The sequence below is a fragment of the Nanorana parkeri genome, unplaced genomic scaffold (genome assembly GCF_000935625.1).
Source record: "Nanorana parkeri isolate BGI_ZX_2015 unplaced genomic scaffold, ASM93562v1 scaffold854, whole genome shotgun sequence".
Taxonomy (NCBI): domain Eukaryota; kingdom Metazoa; phylum Chordata; class Amphibia; order Anura; family Dicroglossidae; genus Nanorana; species Nanorana parkeri.
Genome location: NW_017307122.1, coordinates 474,170 through 490,267, shown reverse-complemented (window position 1 = coordinate 490,267; position 16,098 = coordinate 474,170). Strand labels below are relative to the sequence as shown.

Sequence of the window (16,098 nt, the reverse complement as noted above, 5' to 3'; positions counted from 1 at the left end):
TATATATATAAATTGATAGCTCCTGGTGACACCAGGTAATTCTGTTTATGCATTTTCATGATTCACACATCTCTCCCAGACAACACAGCCAGAAAGGTGACACCATCTTGTGTGTTAACGTTTAGGGTGACAATGGTGTCCTGTCCCCATCTGCAGCCTGCTGGCTGGCCAATGAAGAAGCAGAACTACACTGATAAATCGTCCCCTCCAGTCAGCATGTTCCCTGTCATCATATGCATAAGCAAATGATTGGTTTAGGAGGCCCTCTCATCCTTTCCCGGTCTGAGTTTTGCCACGCAGGGGATGAGAGGAGCCTACTTGTACTAGTTGTATGTAAAAAAAAATGCATCTACTCCTTTTTAAAGAATCGAGAACTGCATCAATGTTTTAACTCTGCCTGAAATGTGGCTTTAATGGTAAACGTTTCTTTCTTATACACTAGTTTTATAATTCTATATATTGTATGCTTTTTAGCTCAGTTATTCCATTTTTGGGAATAAACTGGGTTCCCAAAGCAAATCTATCTAGGACACCCCGTCTTATTTATAGTGCACAAGTCCAACACAACTGTATAATCATTTTAAGATTTAACAAATGACATTTTTAACCATGTCTTTTATTTAGGTAAATATAAAATATTTCACATGAATTAGGGATGCAACCAACTAATCGATTTAATGTACAATTAGAATAGTTGGCAACTATTCTCATTATTGACTAGTTGTTTGGACCCCCTAGCTCTCTCCTCCACGCTGGGAGGAGGGCACAGCAAGCAGTGGACGGGTGCAATACCCAACCTGCTATTGCAATCTGAAATGGCAAATAGCAGGCTGGCTATTGCACCCGCCCACTACCTGCTGTATTTACATTCAGCTTCCCTCTGCAGAATCTTGCCACTGGCAGCTGTCATTCCCGGGCTGAAGCTATTCAAGTGCCATGTGCTTACAATACAATTATTTTTAAAAAATGGTTCTCCTACCTATTTAAGGGCTCCTTTTTAGTGTCACCTACAAATCTAGATCCTCTTCCTCTTTCTGTAGGAGTCCCCCAAGGCTCGGTCCTTGGACCCCTTCTCTTTATCTACACCACCTCTCTTGGTCAGTTAATAACCTCACATGGCTTCCAATACCATCTCTATGCCGATGACACAAATATATTTTTCTACTCCACAACTCGCCAACTCCGTGTCCTTGCGTGTCACTAATCTACTAACTGACATATCCGTCTGGATAGAACAACTCTTAAAACTCAACCTTTCAAAAACTGAACTCATGATATTTCCTCCACCCCCGTGCACCTTCCCCCAACTTTTCCCTTGAGATTGGTAAAACAATCATCCATCCCTCCCATCGTGTTAAGGTCCTAGGTGTCATCCTTTAGTTGAACCTCACCTTTCTGCCCCACATCCAATCACTATCCAAATTCTGCCGCCTTCACCTCTGTAACATCTCCAAAATACACCCCTTCCTCACCAATGACACCTCAAAACTACTCATCCACTCTCTTGTTATCTCTCGTCTTGACTATTGTCTATCGTGAATGCCGCTGCTAGACTCATTCACCTAACCAACCGCTCAGTGTCTGCAACCCCCCTCTGCCAATCCCTCAACTGGCTTCCTATAGCCCAAAAGATAAAATTCAAAATATTAACAACAACTTGTAAAGCCATCCACAACTCTGCCGCCGGCTATATCTCAAACCTTGTCTCAAAGTGTCACCCTAACTGTCCCCTCAGCTCTTCCGAAGCCCTCCTGCTTTCCAGCTCCCTCGTCAACTCCTCCTATGCTCACCTCCAGGACCTCTAGAGTCTCTCCCATCCTCAAACTCTTTACCCCAACCTGTCCATCTATCTCCCACTCTGACTGACTTTAGGCGATCCCTTAAGACTCATCTCTTCAGGGAAGCCCATCCCTGCTCAACCTAACCACTGAACCTTCACATTCTCACATAATTCATCCCCACACAGCTACCTCCTCATGTATCACTTCCCCCTCCCTTTTAGATTGTAAGCCCTCACGGGCAGGGCCCTCCTTACCATCTTGTCTTGAATTGTATTGTGATTGTAATGTCTTCCTTATATTGTAAAGCGATGCGCATACTGACGGCGCTATATAAATCCTGTATTGTACTATAATAGTAATATACGATCATTGCGCTATGGGAAATGGAAGAAAATGTGAGTTGTGTTTCTACCCAACCGCATATCTGTACTTGGTTATGTTCCTATAGAGAAGCAACTAACACTTCTGCTAACATACATGTCTATGGTTCAGTCCTTCACGCCATACCGGACATCACAGAGGCCTATAGTGACCTGTGTTCAAGTTGGGTCTCACATCCACGTAGGTGGACGTGTTGCAGTGTGCAGTGATGACCTTTTTCTGTCTGGTGCATGCTATTTCTAGCTATGTGTTGCTCTTTCCCCTTCTGAACTACAGTAATGCATTCCTGAATATTAGTTAGAGCCCAACTCCAGCCACATTAAAGAGAAACAAAATTGCCTGCCCCTCCAGTGCAAATACAAGCAATAGCTTTCTCATGAAAGGTGTTAGGCTAGCCCAGAGTAATGCTCTCCTTTCTCCACCATCCCACAATCTTCCTTACCACTGGTTCTGGTATCGGGTCCACCAAAACCATCTTCAGGACAGTTTCTGATAGGTCTTGTTGCTGACACCATTATGACTGCACTGTAATCAATGTAGGACCAGCAACCACATCATCTGGATGGGACATGGCAGCTAGTAGAGTGCCTGCCCAGATTGCAGTGCTGGAGAGTGGTGTTTCTGAGGCCAACAAGGAGCAGGATGAGGATTACTCTGTGCTAGCCCGCCACTTTGCAAAAACAAGCAATAGGTTCTTTTTGAACGGAGGAGAGAGAACTTGTTTTAATATGGACCTAGGTGGACTTTTAAGCATTTCTCTACTGTTTTATTTGCTAGATGAAGGACTTCTCCAAACTGGCGTGGCGTGAGTTTTTCCCACCGTATGTCGTCAGATAACTGATATCACCGAACCTATTCCACAATCCAACCCAACAGCAGCTTTTCAGTCTTTTCTTTGCATGTGTGCAGTGGGAAGGATAATTCCCCTTTTTATATGGTAATAGGGGGTGATCATCAGTTCCTGGTGGTTAAACAGAATCTGTCAGGATCAGGAAATACGAACTGCCATTGCTGACTTGTTCCCAAAGGTGAAAGCTCCAGAGCTGTTATCCTGTCCTTTTTTTAATACTAGTGAGACCCTCGCACTAATACAAATTAAGCATGCAGGCAGTGCAGTGTCAGGCCTGGTTAACCATCGCAGAGCGTGCATCTTCAAAAGCAAATTTACAACAATGGCACCCATATTTGTGTCCTGAACGCTTCCCTTTAATTATGACAGTATAGAGAAATCCGTGTGTGTGCCCCCCCAGTGTGTGTGTGTGTGTCATTGGCCTCTCGCTTCAACGATTTTCAGGCTCAATTACCAGTATCTAAGTGTATGTTATACATAGGCTGAAACTGACTTTTTTCGCTTTCTGGTCGCAGTTACGTTTAGTGGAGCTGCATCGTCTATGGGAACTCTTACTGATGAAGATGCAAGAGAAAGGAATCAAACTGCAGCAGGCCCAAAAACTGGTCCAGTACCTGCGGGAATGTGAGGATGTTCTGGATTGGATCAATGACAAGGTAGGCTGCTGCACCATTTTATTACACATACTATGCAACTAGTCAGGCAATGAGATGGATTGTCCATCATGGAAATAAAGGGCAACCGCTCCAGGTAAATGGCTAAAGATATAGGTGATCTACACGTGGAATGGTTTTATTTCAAAAACATTTGTAAGGGCCTGTTTAAAAGAGAACTATGGGATAAGTGTTTTTCCCCATAGTTCTCCTAAGGGTCACGGGAGGACATAAACTAGCGTCCTCCCGTCACCCAAAGCTCAGTATATGGCGAGCTACAGCTCGCGGTATACTGAGACTGCCGCAGCCGGGACGGATCCCGACATTACTGTCGAGATCCACCCAGCTGCGTGAGTGACAGCTGGCTCTGCCTATCTAGAGGCAGCTGTACCTGCCCTCTCCCCCGTCCATTCCGCTAGTCAGCGCTGGAGGATCTGAAGGGGGAGGGGGGAATCTCTGCAGGGAGCCTTGAGTGACAGCCACAGCTCTCTGCAGGGAGATCGAGAAGTGAGCGCGGTATGTGTTCGCTCACTTCCCGATCTATTGAGCCGACGTTTGACCGTTTCATTGTCACACGTCGGCTCGAACTATGAGGTTGAATGAAAATCACTCACCTCATAGTTCTCCTTTTTAATGGAAAATTGTCCAGAAATATCATATCTGGTTAAAAGCTTTTGTAGAATGTCAAAATCCATTATTTCAGGCCTCGGCAATAAAATGTCTACGTACCCTACACAGAAATTCAAATGCAAAACCTGTACAAGATGACTGCTTTGTATCATGGGTTAGGCAGTAGGTCTTTAGATTTGTGGACTGAATCACATTTTTTTTTTTTTTCATTTTATGTAAAAATGATTTGTTTTTAGGAAGCCATTGTGACATCAGAGGAGCTGGGGCAAGATCTGGAGCATGTGGAAGTCTTGCAGAAGAAGTTTGAAGAGTTCCAAACGGACTTGGCAGCCCACGAGGAGAGAGTGAATGAAGTTAATCAGTTAGCCGGAAAGTTGGCCCAAGTAAGGAACTGTAGAGGAGCTAGCTGCTGTGTTTTATTTTCCCAGGCTGTCTCCACTATGCTGACTGACCGGTTCTCCTTTTTCCACGTGCTTTCTGCTTACAGGAGGAACATCCTGAACTTGAAATAATAAAGACCAAACAAGAGGAAGTCAATACCAGCTGGCAGAGATTGAAAGGCCTGTCTCAGCAGAGACAAGGCAAACTGTTTGGAGCTGCCGAAGTCCAGCGTTTTAACAGGTACAGTGGAGGAATGATTCTTACAATATAGGCTTGGATTGATGTTTCCACCTGTGTCTTATAAAGCCGCCTCCTAAAATCAGAGTGTTGTACCATGTTCTCTGTGGTCAAAGTAGAAGTTTGGATTTAGGGTGATGCCTTTTTTGGCTATTTAAATCGATTGTGTTGCAACCTTTTGAGGCATGCTGGCCTCATCTATCGCCTGCATAGTCTTGCACTATTTATTTAATTAGCCCATAAATGGTATTACTCTAAATCCAAAGTCTGGTTCTCTAATATCAAAGTCCAAATCCCATTCGCACTGCCACGGTCTCAAAACCACAAGGTATATGTGGTGCCCAGATGACCACACGGATGGCGCCGTGCAAAACACTAATAATAAATAAAAGTAATTCACCAGCACACACTTGAAGGGTTTTTTAAAGTATTGATATGTTTATTCAATACCCAATCTCACATACTACCATACGGTGCTAACGTTTCGGATCCGCACAGGGATCCTTCATCAGAGCGATAGCACTGTCCCTGTGCGGACCCGAAACGCTGGCACCGTATGACAGTATGTGACATTGGGTATTAAATAAACATATCAATACTTTAAAAACCCTTCAAGTGTGTGCCGGTGATTTACTTTTATTTACTATTGGTTCTCTAATATAACCTAACCTGTAGAGCCAAAGTAACTTCCTAAGCACCATGTGTACACCTGACACTCGCCTGTTCTGTGACTGTAGTGCAAGAAAGATGAAGGCTTCTTATGAGATCGGTGCAAAGAAATGAAGGCCTCTAATGGGAAATGTGCAAAATGGTGTAAAGAACAGAATTTCTGAATACTAAAAAATATGTATGAGCGAGGACTGACATTCACAGGACCTGTTTCCACAATTGGTAGGCCCAGAGTGTGACCATAGTTCCATTTAGTATCTCGCTCTGTTACAGTGCCTCTGGCTATTGTGACAGTTGCTGACGGAACAAAAGGATGCACATATTCTAGGTTGAACAGTAGTTGTGTACAAACCTAGAATATGCTCATCCTTTTGTTCCGTCAGTAGATTCAGCCAATGACATGGAAAATAAACAACTATATGGTTTATAATTACAGTATATCCTAGTTGCAGGTAAAATTCTATGTTTTTTGTATATTCCAAATAAAGCATTTAAGACAGTTGCAGTATTTTTCCCCCTTTAAAACCCCTTGCCCAGATGGACACCAATATATAATTTAGGACAGGTTCACATGAAACACTTTACTTCTTTAGTGCTTTGAGCTGCACTTTTCATAGCACAGTGTGAAGGATAGAACAGTGCTGAGTAATCCCTAAAGAGCTTCTCCTCAACAACTAGACTAAATTAATGCAGCTTAGATTTTAAATATTGCAAAATACTCCTACTTTTGAATATGAATAAATATTTAATTGGCACATTTTATGGCATGTAGACCCAAGTGGCCAGGACTGTGTAGCAGAATTATTGAATCTTGCCGATGCGTGATCTCACAGCTTCTCTGACACACGAGTCTGACGTATGTTGCAGCGTGAGGTTGCAACAGTCCTCCAATGTTTTTGTAGCCTTGTTCTAATGGTGCTTTCCCAATTATTTGCCATAGAGATGTGGATGAGACTATTGGCTGGATCAGGGAGAAGGAGCAGCTGATGGCATCAGATGACTTTGGAAGAGACTTGGCCAGCGTGCAAGCTCTCCTGCGTAAGCATGAAGGACTGGAGCGAGACCTGGCAGCTCTTGAGGAGAAGGTATAAGTTATTCCACAGCTACGAGTTCTTTGTGTCGGGATGTAAAGTTGGACATTAGCTAATGATCTAATTGATTCTTTGTTTAGGTAAAAGCCCTGTGCTCAGAGTCGGAGCGCCTGCAGCAGTCCCACCCTCAGAATGCGCAACAGATTCAGGTGAAAGGGACTGAGCTGATCAACAACTGGGAGCAGATCCGCACTTTGGCAGCTGAGCGCCACACCCGCCTCTACGACGCCTACAAGTGAGTGATCAACTAAAGGTGCCCATACACTGTACGATTCTCGTACGAGAATCGCGGGAAATCCCGCGATCATACGAGAATCGTACAGTGTATGGAAGGCGTGCGACCGTTTCTACTGTACGGTCGCACGTCTTCCATCGAACAAGCAGGCTGGAAAACCCGCCGGGAATCGTACGATTCTCGGCGAGTGAGTGGCCTGCTTGTTCGACAACTGACAAACGGGCCGGTGTGCGCACGCGCACACTGCCCATTGCCGTGCTTGCAAGCCCGCACCTCATTGCAGTCATCGCAAGTACCATCTGCCTGTCCAAGATGGGCAGATCGTACGTTTTTTTAAGTACTTTACAACCATCGCAAGACTAAGGTCTTGCGATGGTTGTAAAGTTTATGGCCACCTTGAGATGTACTTTTTCCCCCTTTTTCTTGTGGATGTCCTAAGCAGCATTTAAAATGTACTAGCACAGACATATTGGTTGTGGAGGGACCTTCCCAATGGGGAGAGCCAGCAATTTAAGCTTGACGTGGGTTTATACCCTTACTGACAAAACATAAAATGTTTTAACCAGAGTTGGGCTTGAGCACACACTCCTTTGAAGAAATCATTAAAGGAGAACTATGAGGTGAATGCTTTTCACTCACCTCATAGTTCTAGCCGACCTGTGACAATGACACTGTCGCAGGTCGACTCAGTAGATCGGGAGGTGAGCGAACACATGCCGGTGTTCGCTCACTTCTCGATCCTGTCATGGCTCTCTGCCATGACAGGGGAAGGGCTGGATTCCCCCCTCCCCGCTCTGATCCAGCGCTGACTGGCGGAACGGACGGGGGAGGGGGCGGGGTACAGCTGGCTCTGACTCTAGATAGGCAGAGCCAGCTGTCATGCAGCTGGGCGGATTTCGACATCGATGTCGAGATCCGCTCCGGCGTCTCAGTATACCGCGAGCTGCAGCTCGCGGTATACTGTGCTTAGGGTGACGGGAGGACGCTAGTTTGTGTCCTCCCGTTACCCTAAGGAGAACCATGGTGAAAAGCCCTGACCCCATAGTTCTCCTTTTAAACATCAATATATTTTTAAACATTAGAGTTGAACAGATAATGCTAAAAAAAGAATTCTAGCCCTTCCACTTTTAAGGAAGTTGTTTGGGGCTCCATTTCTGTATACATATTCATTTTAGGTATGTAGATGTGATTTTTTGTCTTGTTGGCTTAGTTTCCATGTTTCCTTTCCAGGCTACAGAGATTCCTTGCAGACTTTAGAGACTTGACTAGCTGGGTAACCGAAATGAAGGCTCTCATCAATGCTGATGAACTAGCCAATGATGTGGCTGGAGCGGAGGCTCTTCTCGATAGACACCAAGAACATAAGGTAGAGCTCCTGCTTGTGTGTTAGTAAGTTATTGACAACTTTTTGATTTTTCATTCTCTTGGGATGAAGGTCATCTGCATGTGTCCTTCAAAGCTAGTGCAACTGTTGTCAGTGACATGCAAAAACCTCAGTTTCGTATAATCTGAACCACCTTCAGTCGCGTACAGTTGTCTCGGCTCCTCTGAAATTGCTTACTCTAATTTCATTGCACATTGTGAGCCACTAAAGATTTATTCCATTAAAGTACACTTAAACCCCAAATTATATTGCAGAATGCCAGACCCACTGGCAGAACTACCAGGGTCGCAGCGGTTGTATGTGCGACAGGGCCCTGATGTTTTGCCACTAGAGGGGCCCGGAAAGGAAGAAGAGGGCCTGGCCCCGGTGACTGCTGAGGTGCCGACATTGGGACTACAGCACCCAGCATGCAGCAGGCAAACGCTCCGCAGCTCCCTGCGGTGGTTGATACTCATACCACTGCGTTCTACCCACTGTCAGCTCACTCCATATACCTTGAGAGGGGGTGGGAGGAGACGTGCCTCTGTTTGCCCTCTAGCACCACAACTGCGGGTATTCCGCATTGCTGTATAATGTATTGCTGAGAATTGTAGTCCCTCTATAGCTGGGGGGGGTGTCCTTCATGGTTTCTTGCACTGGGGCACCGGGGGGGCCCTGAGATTTCTAATTATGCCTCTGTACAGCGCCCTGCTAGGCAGTCCCACCAGCAATGATCTGCCTGCCTGTTTGCATAGAGAGATAGGAGGGGGGGAATCAAGGTAAAATGAACTCAGAATAGACAACAACTTTAAGAAAGAGGTTTTCAGGCCTTTGTTGGCATAGCAGTAGCCATTTTAAGTACCTCTCCAATTTACTGGCCCAGCTTATATTAAGAAGGTGCATTCCTTATAATACTTTCATATCTCGAGAAAGATTGCGTTCTTTCATTGTATGTCAGACAGAGACCGATCCTAAAATCCTAGTAGTCATAACCCAGAAGTTATATATATTTTTTTTTTCAGTGGAAAATTGTTTCCATGAACTTTCTGGCTTAGCTGGCTCCAAAGCTACAAATGTGTTCATCGTTAGTGCAAGTAATTAGTGAATTCAAGACCACGTTGATTTCTATAGCATTAATAGTCCTAATATATGAAATTTGTATTGCCATCATGGATTGATCCAGAAGTGATATGATGAACATATAACTACATTTAATACTTTCTTTTCCTTCTCCCCACAGGGAGAAATTGATGCCCATGAGGACAGTTTCAAAGCCGCAGACGCCGCAGGACAGGACTTGCTCAATGCTGGACACTATGCCTCAGAGGAAGTCAAGGAGAAGGTATGTAGACCAGAGAAATTCTTCTCTCCTACTCGATTAGAGATGGTCCATGGTTCTTATAAACCAGTGTGAATTAAACCATAAAATATTTGTGTATGTAAAATGTTTTTTTCACTATTATGGGGGGGGAAATATTCTCTCGATCTGCACTATGGGTGGACAGAGTGGGGTCAGAAGAGGATAGTAGGGATGGGTGGGGTCAAATAAGACAGAGAGGGGCAACATGTTCTATCAGTTCCAATGACAGCTGCAATCTGGTTCCTTTGGACAAGGGATACATTTACTCATATGGTGCAACAATTTTTTATGCATACTTTATTTGCTTTTACTATGTGAGGTTACAGGACGCAAAGCAGTAGTGACAATTGTGTTGGAACTTGATGGGAGAGTTGAGGGGGATGCATCATCCAGATCACTGAGAAATTTCAATATGATACAGGTTTTTATATAACCTAGTAGGTGCCTCAAATATTACACAGAGCCTTGCAAACAATTGCCCAAGTTGATAGTCCCTGTGCTCATGTGTTGTGACAATTTGAGGAGATTGATCAGCACAATGTGAAAAGAGGCTATTTTAGGTTGGCATCTAAGAAAGAGTGTACCATGCATAATTTGTTGTTATTGTGGTTGTCAAAATGTGGACTGAAGTGTAGTTTTAATTGCGATGAAAAGATGTGGAGGTACTGGGTAGTTAGAGGGCACGTCCAGGGGGTTATGGGGTAAGAGGGGGAAGAGAAAGGGTAAAGTCTCATCCCACCATGCCCTTAACATATGCTTGAGTCACTTTTAGTTTGGGGGGTATGGTCTCAAGAAAATTCAGACTTGGGTCAGCATTTGGGAGTAAATGGGGATCTCCTTCCGGGGATACCAGGTTCTTTAAAAGACATTCTATACAATGGGGCAACATGGATTGGGCTTTAGCTCTACTCTAGTTTTATGTGGTGTTCCACAACATGCTAATAATTGTTGGGCTTATTATGGATTAACAAAATGCACCATTTTGTTTGTCTTTTAGCTCACCATCTTGGCAGAAGAGAGGTCCTCCCTCCTGGAGCTGTGGGAGCTGCGCAGACAGCAGTATGAGCAGTGTATGGACCTGCAACTTTTCTACAGGGATACCGAACAAGTGGACAACTGGATGAGCAAGCAGGAAGTAAGTTTTGTTTTTTAATTCACTTCACTGAATGATTTGCAGCAAGCCAGTTGTTCTAAAATACTGATTCTTTTATCAGGCCTTCCTGCTCAATGAAGACCTGGGAGATTCTCTGGATAGTGTGGAGGCACTTCTGAAGAAACATGAAGATTTTGAAAAATCCCTCAGTGCCCAAGAAGAGAAGATCACGGTATGACATGATTTTTACAACAAGCTACAACAGTAGAATCCAACAGCTACCCTTATAAAAAAAAAAAGAAGCTTTTATTGGCGATTTTTTTCTCATGGCCGAAGTTCTCCCATTAAAGGAAACTGTCATGAGAGAAATGGGGGGGGGGGCTGACATTGATGACCTCATTCTAAAAAAGCTATTTGCTTGGCTGTCATAAATCGCCGGCATGGAACAAGCATGAAGAAAATTCATCTGACATAGCCAGATCTTCTGATACTTGTTCCTAGTCAATGACTGAAATTGCTAGACAAGCAAAATAACAGCCAGGCAATTAACCTTTTCAAAAGGCATGGGAGGTTCTTTACAAAGCAGCTGAATGAATAACCGAGCCGAAGTGAACAGAGCCGTACAATGTTCGGCTATTCACTTCAGCTCAGTATGGCTGATTTCGGTCATGATGTTCGGCTGAGCCGAAGTGTAGAATGAGTTGGACTTAGCCAATCCAACATCTGGATTGGCTAAGCCGAAGATCCGGCATCTCGCTTGCTTCCATAGGGGCCAAACTACCTTCGAGGTAGCAAGCAGAATAGAAAAAAATTAAACAAATGGGGAAAAAAATGTTTACAAATTATCTAAATGTAAAAAAAATTAAACAAGTTAAGAAAATAATTTAAAAAAATTAAGTTAGGGAAAAAAGAATAAAGAGGGGGGTCCCCCTCCCAAACCATACCAGACCATTTAGGTCTGGTAGGAAAGTTAGGAGGGACCTCATTTAAAAAAAAAAAAAAAAGTGGGGTTGTCCCCGAATCTACGGCTGAATCCTTTGGCTCTTTCGTGAATAACCCTCTTAATTTCTAATATCCTGCTGAAGACATGTAACCTTTATCTGTATGCTGTAATTGGCAGGTAATTTATTCTGTGGCTTGTTAGATTTTAGGCTTTGTTGGCTCTGCTTTTGAAAATGCCTAAATTTCACTGTGATCTGTATTTTAGGCCCTTGATGAATTTGCCACAAAACTTATTCAGAATAAACACTATGCAATGGATGATGTTGCCACGCGCAGAGACGCGGTAAGCCTGGTCTTTGTCTGTTACCTCCATGTATAGGAAGGTATAGCTCTTAAGTGTCATTTTACATTTTTATCATGTCGTAGCAGGAGTGAATAATAAGGCATTCCTTTTTAATGCTACTGTTTTTTTCGCCCCTTAGCTCCTAAGTCGTCGTAACACACTTCATGAGCGAGCTCTTTACCGTCGCACTCAGCTGGCCGACTCCTTCCATCTCCAGCAGTTCCTCAGGGACTCTGATGAATTGAAGAGCTGGATTAATGAGAAGATGAAGACTGCCACTGATGAGGCCTACAAGGTGAGTACAGAGGGATCCCTTGTGCATGCTAACTATTATATACACACACACACACACACCCAGTACAGTTTTGAGGTCGTGGATGTGACAGTTTGACAATTTTGCTTAAATTATTTGTAAAGCCACTTAAAGGTCCAAAATCCAGTGTACCCATCGCATTCCTGACCGAATAATTCCCTTAGGCCCCATTCACATTGAGCGATTCGCAAATTGCGCGTATGTGGCGCGATTTGCATTTTGCGCGTTTGTCGCGCGATATTGCGCAAATGCTTGCATTGAGCAAGCTAGAATTGCGGCAAAATCCGCTCCAAAAAGGGTCCTGCTGTAGCGACTCACGACCCGCGACAGCGACAGACAGAGCCCCATTAAGATGCATTGGAGAGCGATATCGCGCGGTAAATAGCCGCGATATTGTGGGAATTACCGCGCAATAAATCGCTCAGTGTGAATGGGGCCTTAGAGTCGGGTGGGTGCCAAAGTGACTGCAGATGCCTCTGCAATCCAAGATAAGTGTATGTATAAAGTCACTCGCACTCCCAATAGAATTTCAAGTCAAAAACGGTTTATTGACTCGATTGCTATCACATCATATAGCGACGTTTCGGAACAACAGCGGTTCCTTCTTCAGGCAAACAGAATGTGAAGCACAACAGTACAAGTGCAGATATATAGTGAGAAGACAGTGGACCAATCACATGAACACATGTTAACCCCTCCGTTGCTGGAAAGACTATGCATTCCCGCCATAATGATTATATAACAAAGCATCACATGCAAGACATTGCCCAGATCAATCAGGATCATCTGGCCCTTTAAGAGTTCTAAATGTGCTGCCATGTTGCCTCTGGCCTTGCTGCAAACTATCACATGTGCTCCTGAGTTAGCTCCCAATCACTAAGAGATCCCGCCCATCTCCACACTTGGATAGTGTTTTGGTGCGGAGCTACTTCAGCGCCAAATTATAGCTAATTTGCCTACAAACGTCAGGTGGTCATAATAAACTGGCCACTCAGTGTATATCTGCACTTGTACTGTGGTGTTTCATATTCTGTTTGCCTGAAGAAGGAACCACTGATGTTCCGAAACGTCACTATATGATGTGATGGCAATCCAGTCAAAAAAACGTTTTTGACTTGAAATTCTATTGGAGTGCGAGTGACTTTATACATACGCCATTCAAAAATAAGTTCACACTATACTACTAATAACTTTCTACAGCTATAACAACATTTTTGGGTTTTTTTCCCCCCATTGCAGGAGCATGTCTCCGTTATCAGCAGGCAGGCCTCCCAATGGTATCGCAGGTTCCTAGCCACCGGTTTTCTTCAATATTTTTCCTTTTTGGACCACATTTATTAGGTTTTTCTGCCTTCCCCTCAACCACCTGCCTGTTTAGGATTCCGAGGATGCATAGTATTCACATTTCCTGTAGATGGAGATACAGTCTACCACAGGGGTGCCCATTAGGTAGATCACAATCTACCAGTAGATCGCAAAGTGAACACTGGTAGATCACGATCCACTCACTGACCTGTGTCCTGTCCTCTCGCCGTGCTCGTGCGGCTGAAATGTGTCAGATGCTGCAGATGGGAAGGAGAGAGGAGACTTGGGAAGCTGCTGCATTGCGGGGAAGCTGCTGCATTGCAGGTAAGAAAAGACAGACAGGAGAGATGCAGCAGACAAAGGTGAGAGAAGAGACAGCAGAGACAGAGAAGAAAGACGGAGAAAGTGAGAGAAGAGACAGCAGATAGAAACAATGGAGAGAAGAGACGGCCGGTACACACCACAAAGTCTGCGTTCCAGAGTGTTTAGCCTCAAGAAAGCATTGGAACGCAAGCCGGCCGGCTCCCTGCATTCAGGCACATTAAAGCCTGCTTTCCGGTCCAGCTCAATCTGCAAAAATGCAGCATTTTTGCAGATCGCACTGGACCGGAACGCAGGCACTAATGTGCCTGCACTCCTGGTGCGGCGGTTGCACTGGGGGCATGGCTGCGGTGTCATTGACTTCAATGCACTGCCACGCCCCTGAATGCAGGTTTTTTTTTTTCGTTGGTGGATTTAATTGAGCTCGTCATTTGAAAAGTAGATCTGTGTGTATACGAAAATCCAACAAATGTAACTAAAATAAGAGACATTCTCTGCTATTCCCTGCAGGATCCCTCCAATCTCCAGGGTAAGGTGCAGAAACACCAGGCTTTTGAGGCTGAACTCTCTGCCAACCAGAGTCGCATTGATGCACTGGAGAATTCTGGACAGAAATTGATCGATGTCAACCATTATGCATCCGATGAGGTGGCAGCTCGTATGGACGAAGTCCTCACCTTGTGGAAAAGGCTGTTGGAAGCCACTGAACTGAAAGGTGAGGTGTTGAGGATGATTTGAGCAGTGTAACCCAAGAGAGGTTCTTGAAATTAAATGCTAATATTTGTGGCTTTACTACCCAGGCATTAAGCTACGCGAAGCCAACCAGCAACAACAATTTAATCGGAATGTGGAGGACATCGAACTGTGGTTATATGAGGTGGAGGGACATTTGGCTTCAGATGACTATGGCAAAGATTTAACTAATGTGCAGAACCTTCAGAAGAAGCATGCTCTACTAGAAGCTGATGTGACGGCTCACCAGGTACTCCAATTTTGTTTCTCCAATCACTGGGGGACACAGCAGACCACTGGGTTTTTAGCCCTGCCGCTAGGGGAGGGGCATTAAGCAAGGGGGCTTTGCTCCTCCATCCGTAGGATATATCCTCATCACAAGAAATGAGAGCCAAGTTTTAGCTCAATGTCCTGAAGGCAGGATGTCTTGGGATTTTTGTCTTCAAAGGATTTATATTTCTTGTTATCGTTTTTCTTTCAGTTGGTTCTTTAGCCCTTTTTTTGGTGCTTTTTAAGCCCTCTGTGGAGCTAATGGGACATTTTTTTCACGATCAAGTTCTTGTACCAAGGGATATGTTTCTTATGTCTTGTTAATGTTTATACAGGACCGTATAGATGGGATCACCATCCAGGCACGTCAGTTTCAGGAGGCCGGACATTTCGATTCGGATAACATCAAGAAAAAGCAGGAGGCTTTGGTCGGACGCTATGAAGCTTTAAAAGAACCCATGGTTGCTCGCAAACAGAAGCTATCTGACTCTCTGCGTCTGCAGCAGCTGTTCAGAGATATTGAAGATGAAGAAACCTGGATCAGGGAGAAGGAACCTATTGCTGCCTCCACAAACAGAGGTGTCTGCTCTTGTCACTTACAATGTTGGCCTTCTGCAGACCATAGACTTGGTGGAAATAAGTCCTCCTAACTCCTTTTAATGATCTTGTTTCTAGGCAAGGATTTGATCGGTGTTCAGAACCTGCTGAAGAAGCACCAGGCTTTGCAAGCTGAAATAGCTGGACACGAGCCACGTATCAAAGCTGTCACACAAAAGGGAAACAACATGATCACTGAAGGTATAAGGCAGAGCATTTTGTTTTCAGATCATGGTTCCTGTCATGTGTTTTGTATAAAGCTTTAGATTTTTTTCTGTTTTTAGTATGAGGGTGTCATCATTCAAGTGTGCCTTGGGCCTCATTATATCTAAATACAGCCCCCAGCTATTTGTGTACTTCCGTTGTAGTCGATATCTATACTGTTAAACTGAGATCTCCATGTCTTAATTGTACAGGACACAGGCAATTCATAGACTGGGTAATATGCAGGTATCACCAGGTGATGAACACTGGGCAGAGCTGTGAGGACCCTCATATAACCCTGCCCACTACAGAAAAATCCTTTTTTTTTTTTTTGCTAGTGTCCATAG

General features: G+C 44.3%; 1 protein-coding gene across 4 annotated transcripts in view; it reads left to right on the top strand.

Annotated features, from left to right (window-relative positions):
* SPTAN1 (spectrin alpha, non-erythrocytic 1) overlaps positions 1 to 16,098 on the top strand; it is an 89,784-nt gene that overhangs the window by 34,493 nt on the left and 39,193 nt on the right. For all 4 annotated transcript variants that reach the window (XM_018565511.1, XM_018565510.1, XM_018565509.1 and 1 more), the window contains exons 4-18: positions 3,528 to 3,668; positions 4,532 to 4,678; positions 4,783 to 4,916; positions 6,523 to 6,667; positions 6,754 to 6,908; positions 8,139 to 8,274; positions 9,512 to 9,613; positions 10,629 to 10,766; positions 10,846 to 10,956; positions 11,932 to 12,009; positions 12,149 to 12,304; positions 14,459 to 14,663; positions 14,749 to 14,930; positions 15,286 to 15,529; positions 15,626 to 15,748. In XM_018565511.1, the coding sequence (XP_018421013.1) occupies positions 3,528 to 3,668; positions 4,532 to 4,678; positions 4,783 to 4,916; positions 6,523 to 6,667; positions 6,754 to 6,908; positions 8,139 to 8,274; positions 9,512 to 9,613; positions 10,629 to 10,766; positions 10,846 to 10,956; positions 11,932 to 12,009; positions 12,149 to 12,304; positions 14,459 to 14,663; positions 14,749 to 14,930; positions 15,286 to 15,529; positions 15,626 to 15,748 (2,197 nt within the window). The remainder of the gene's footprint in view (positions 1 to 3,527; positions 3,669 to 4,531; positions 4,679 to 4,782; positions 4,917 to 6,522; positions 6,668 to 6,753; positions 6,909 to 8,138; positions 8,275 to 9,511; positions 9,614 to 10,628; positions 10,767 to 10,845; positions 10,957 to 11,931; positions 12,010 to 12,148; positions 12,305 to 14,458; positions 14,664 to 14,748; positions 14,931 to 15,285; positions 15,530 to 15,625; positions 15,749 to 16,098) is intronic.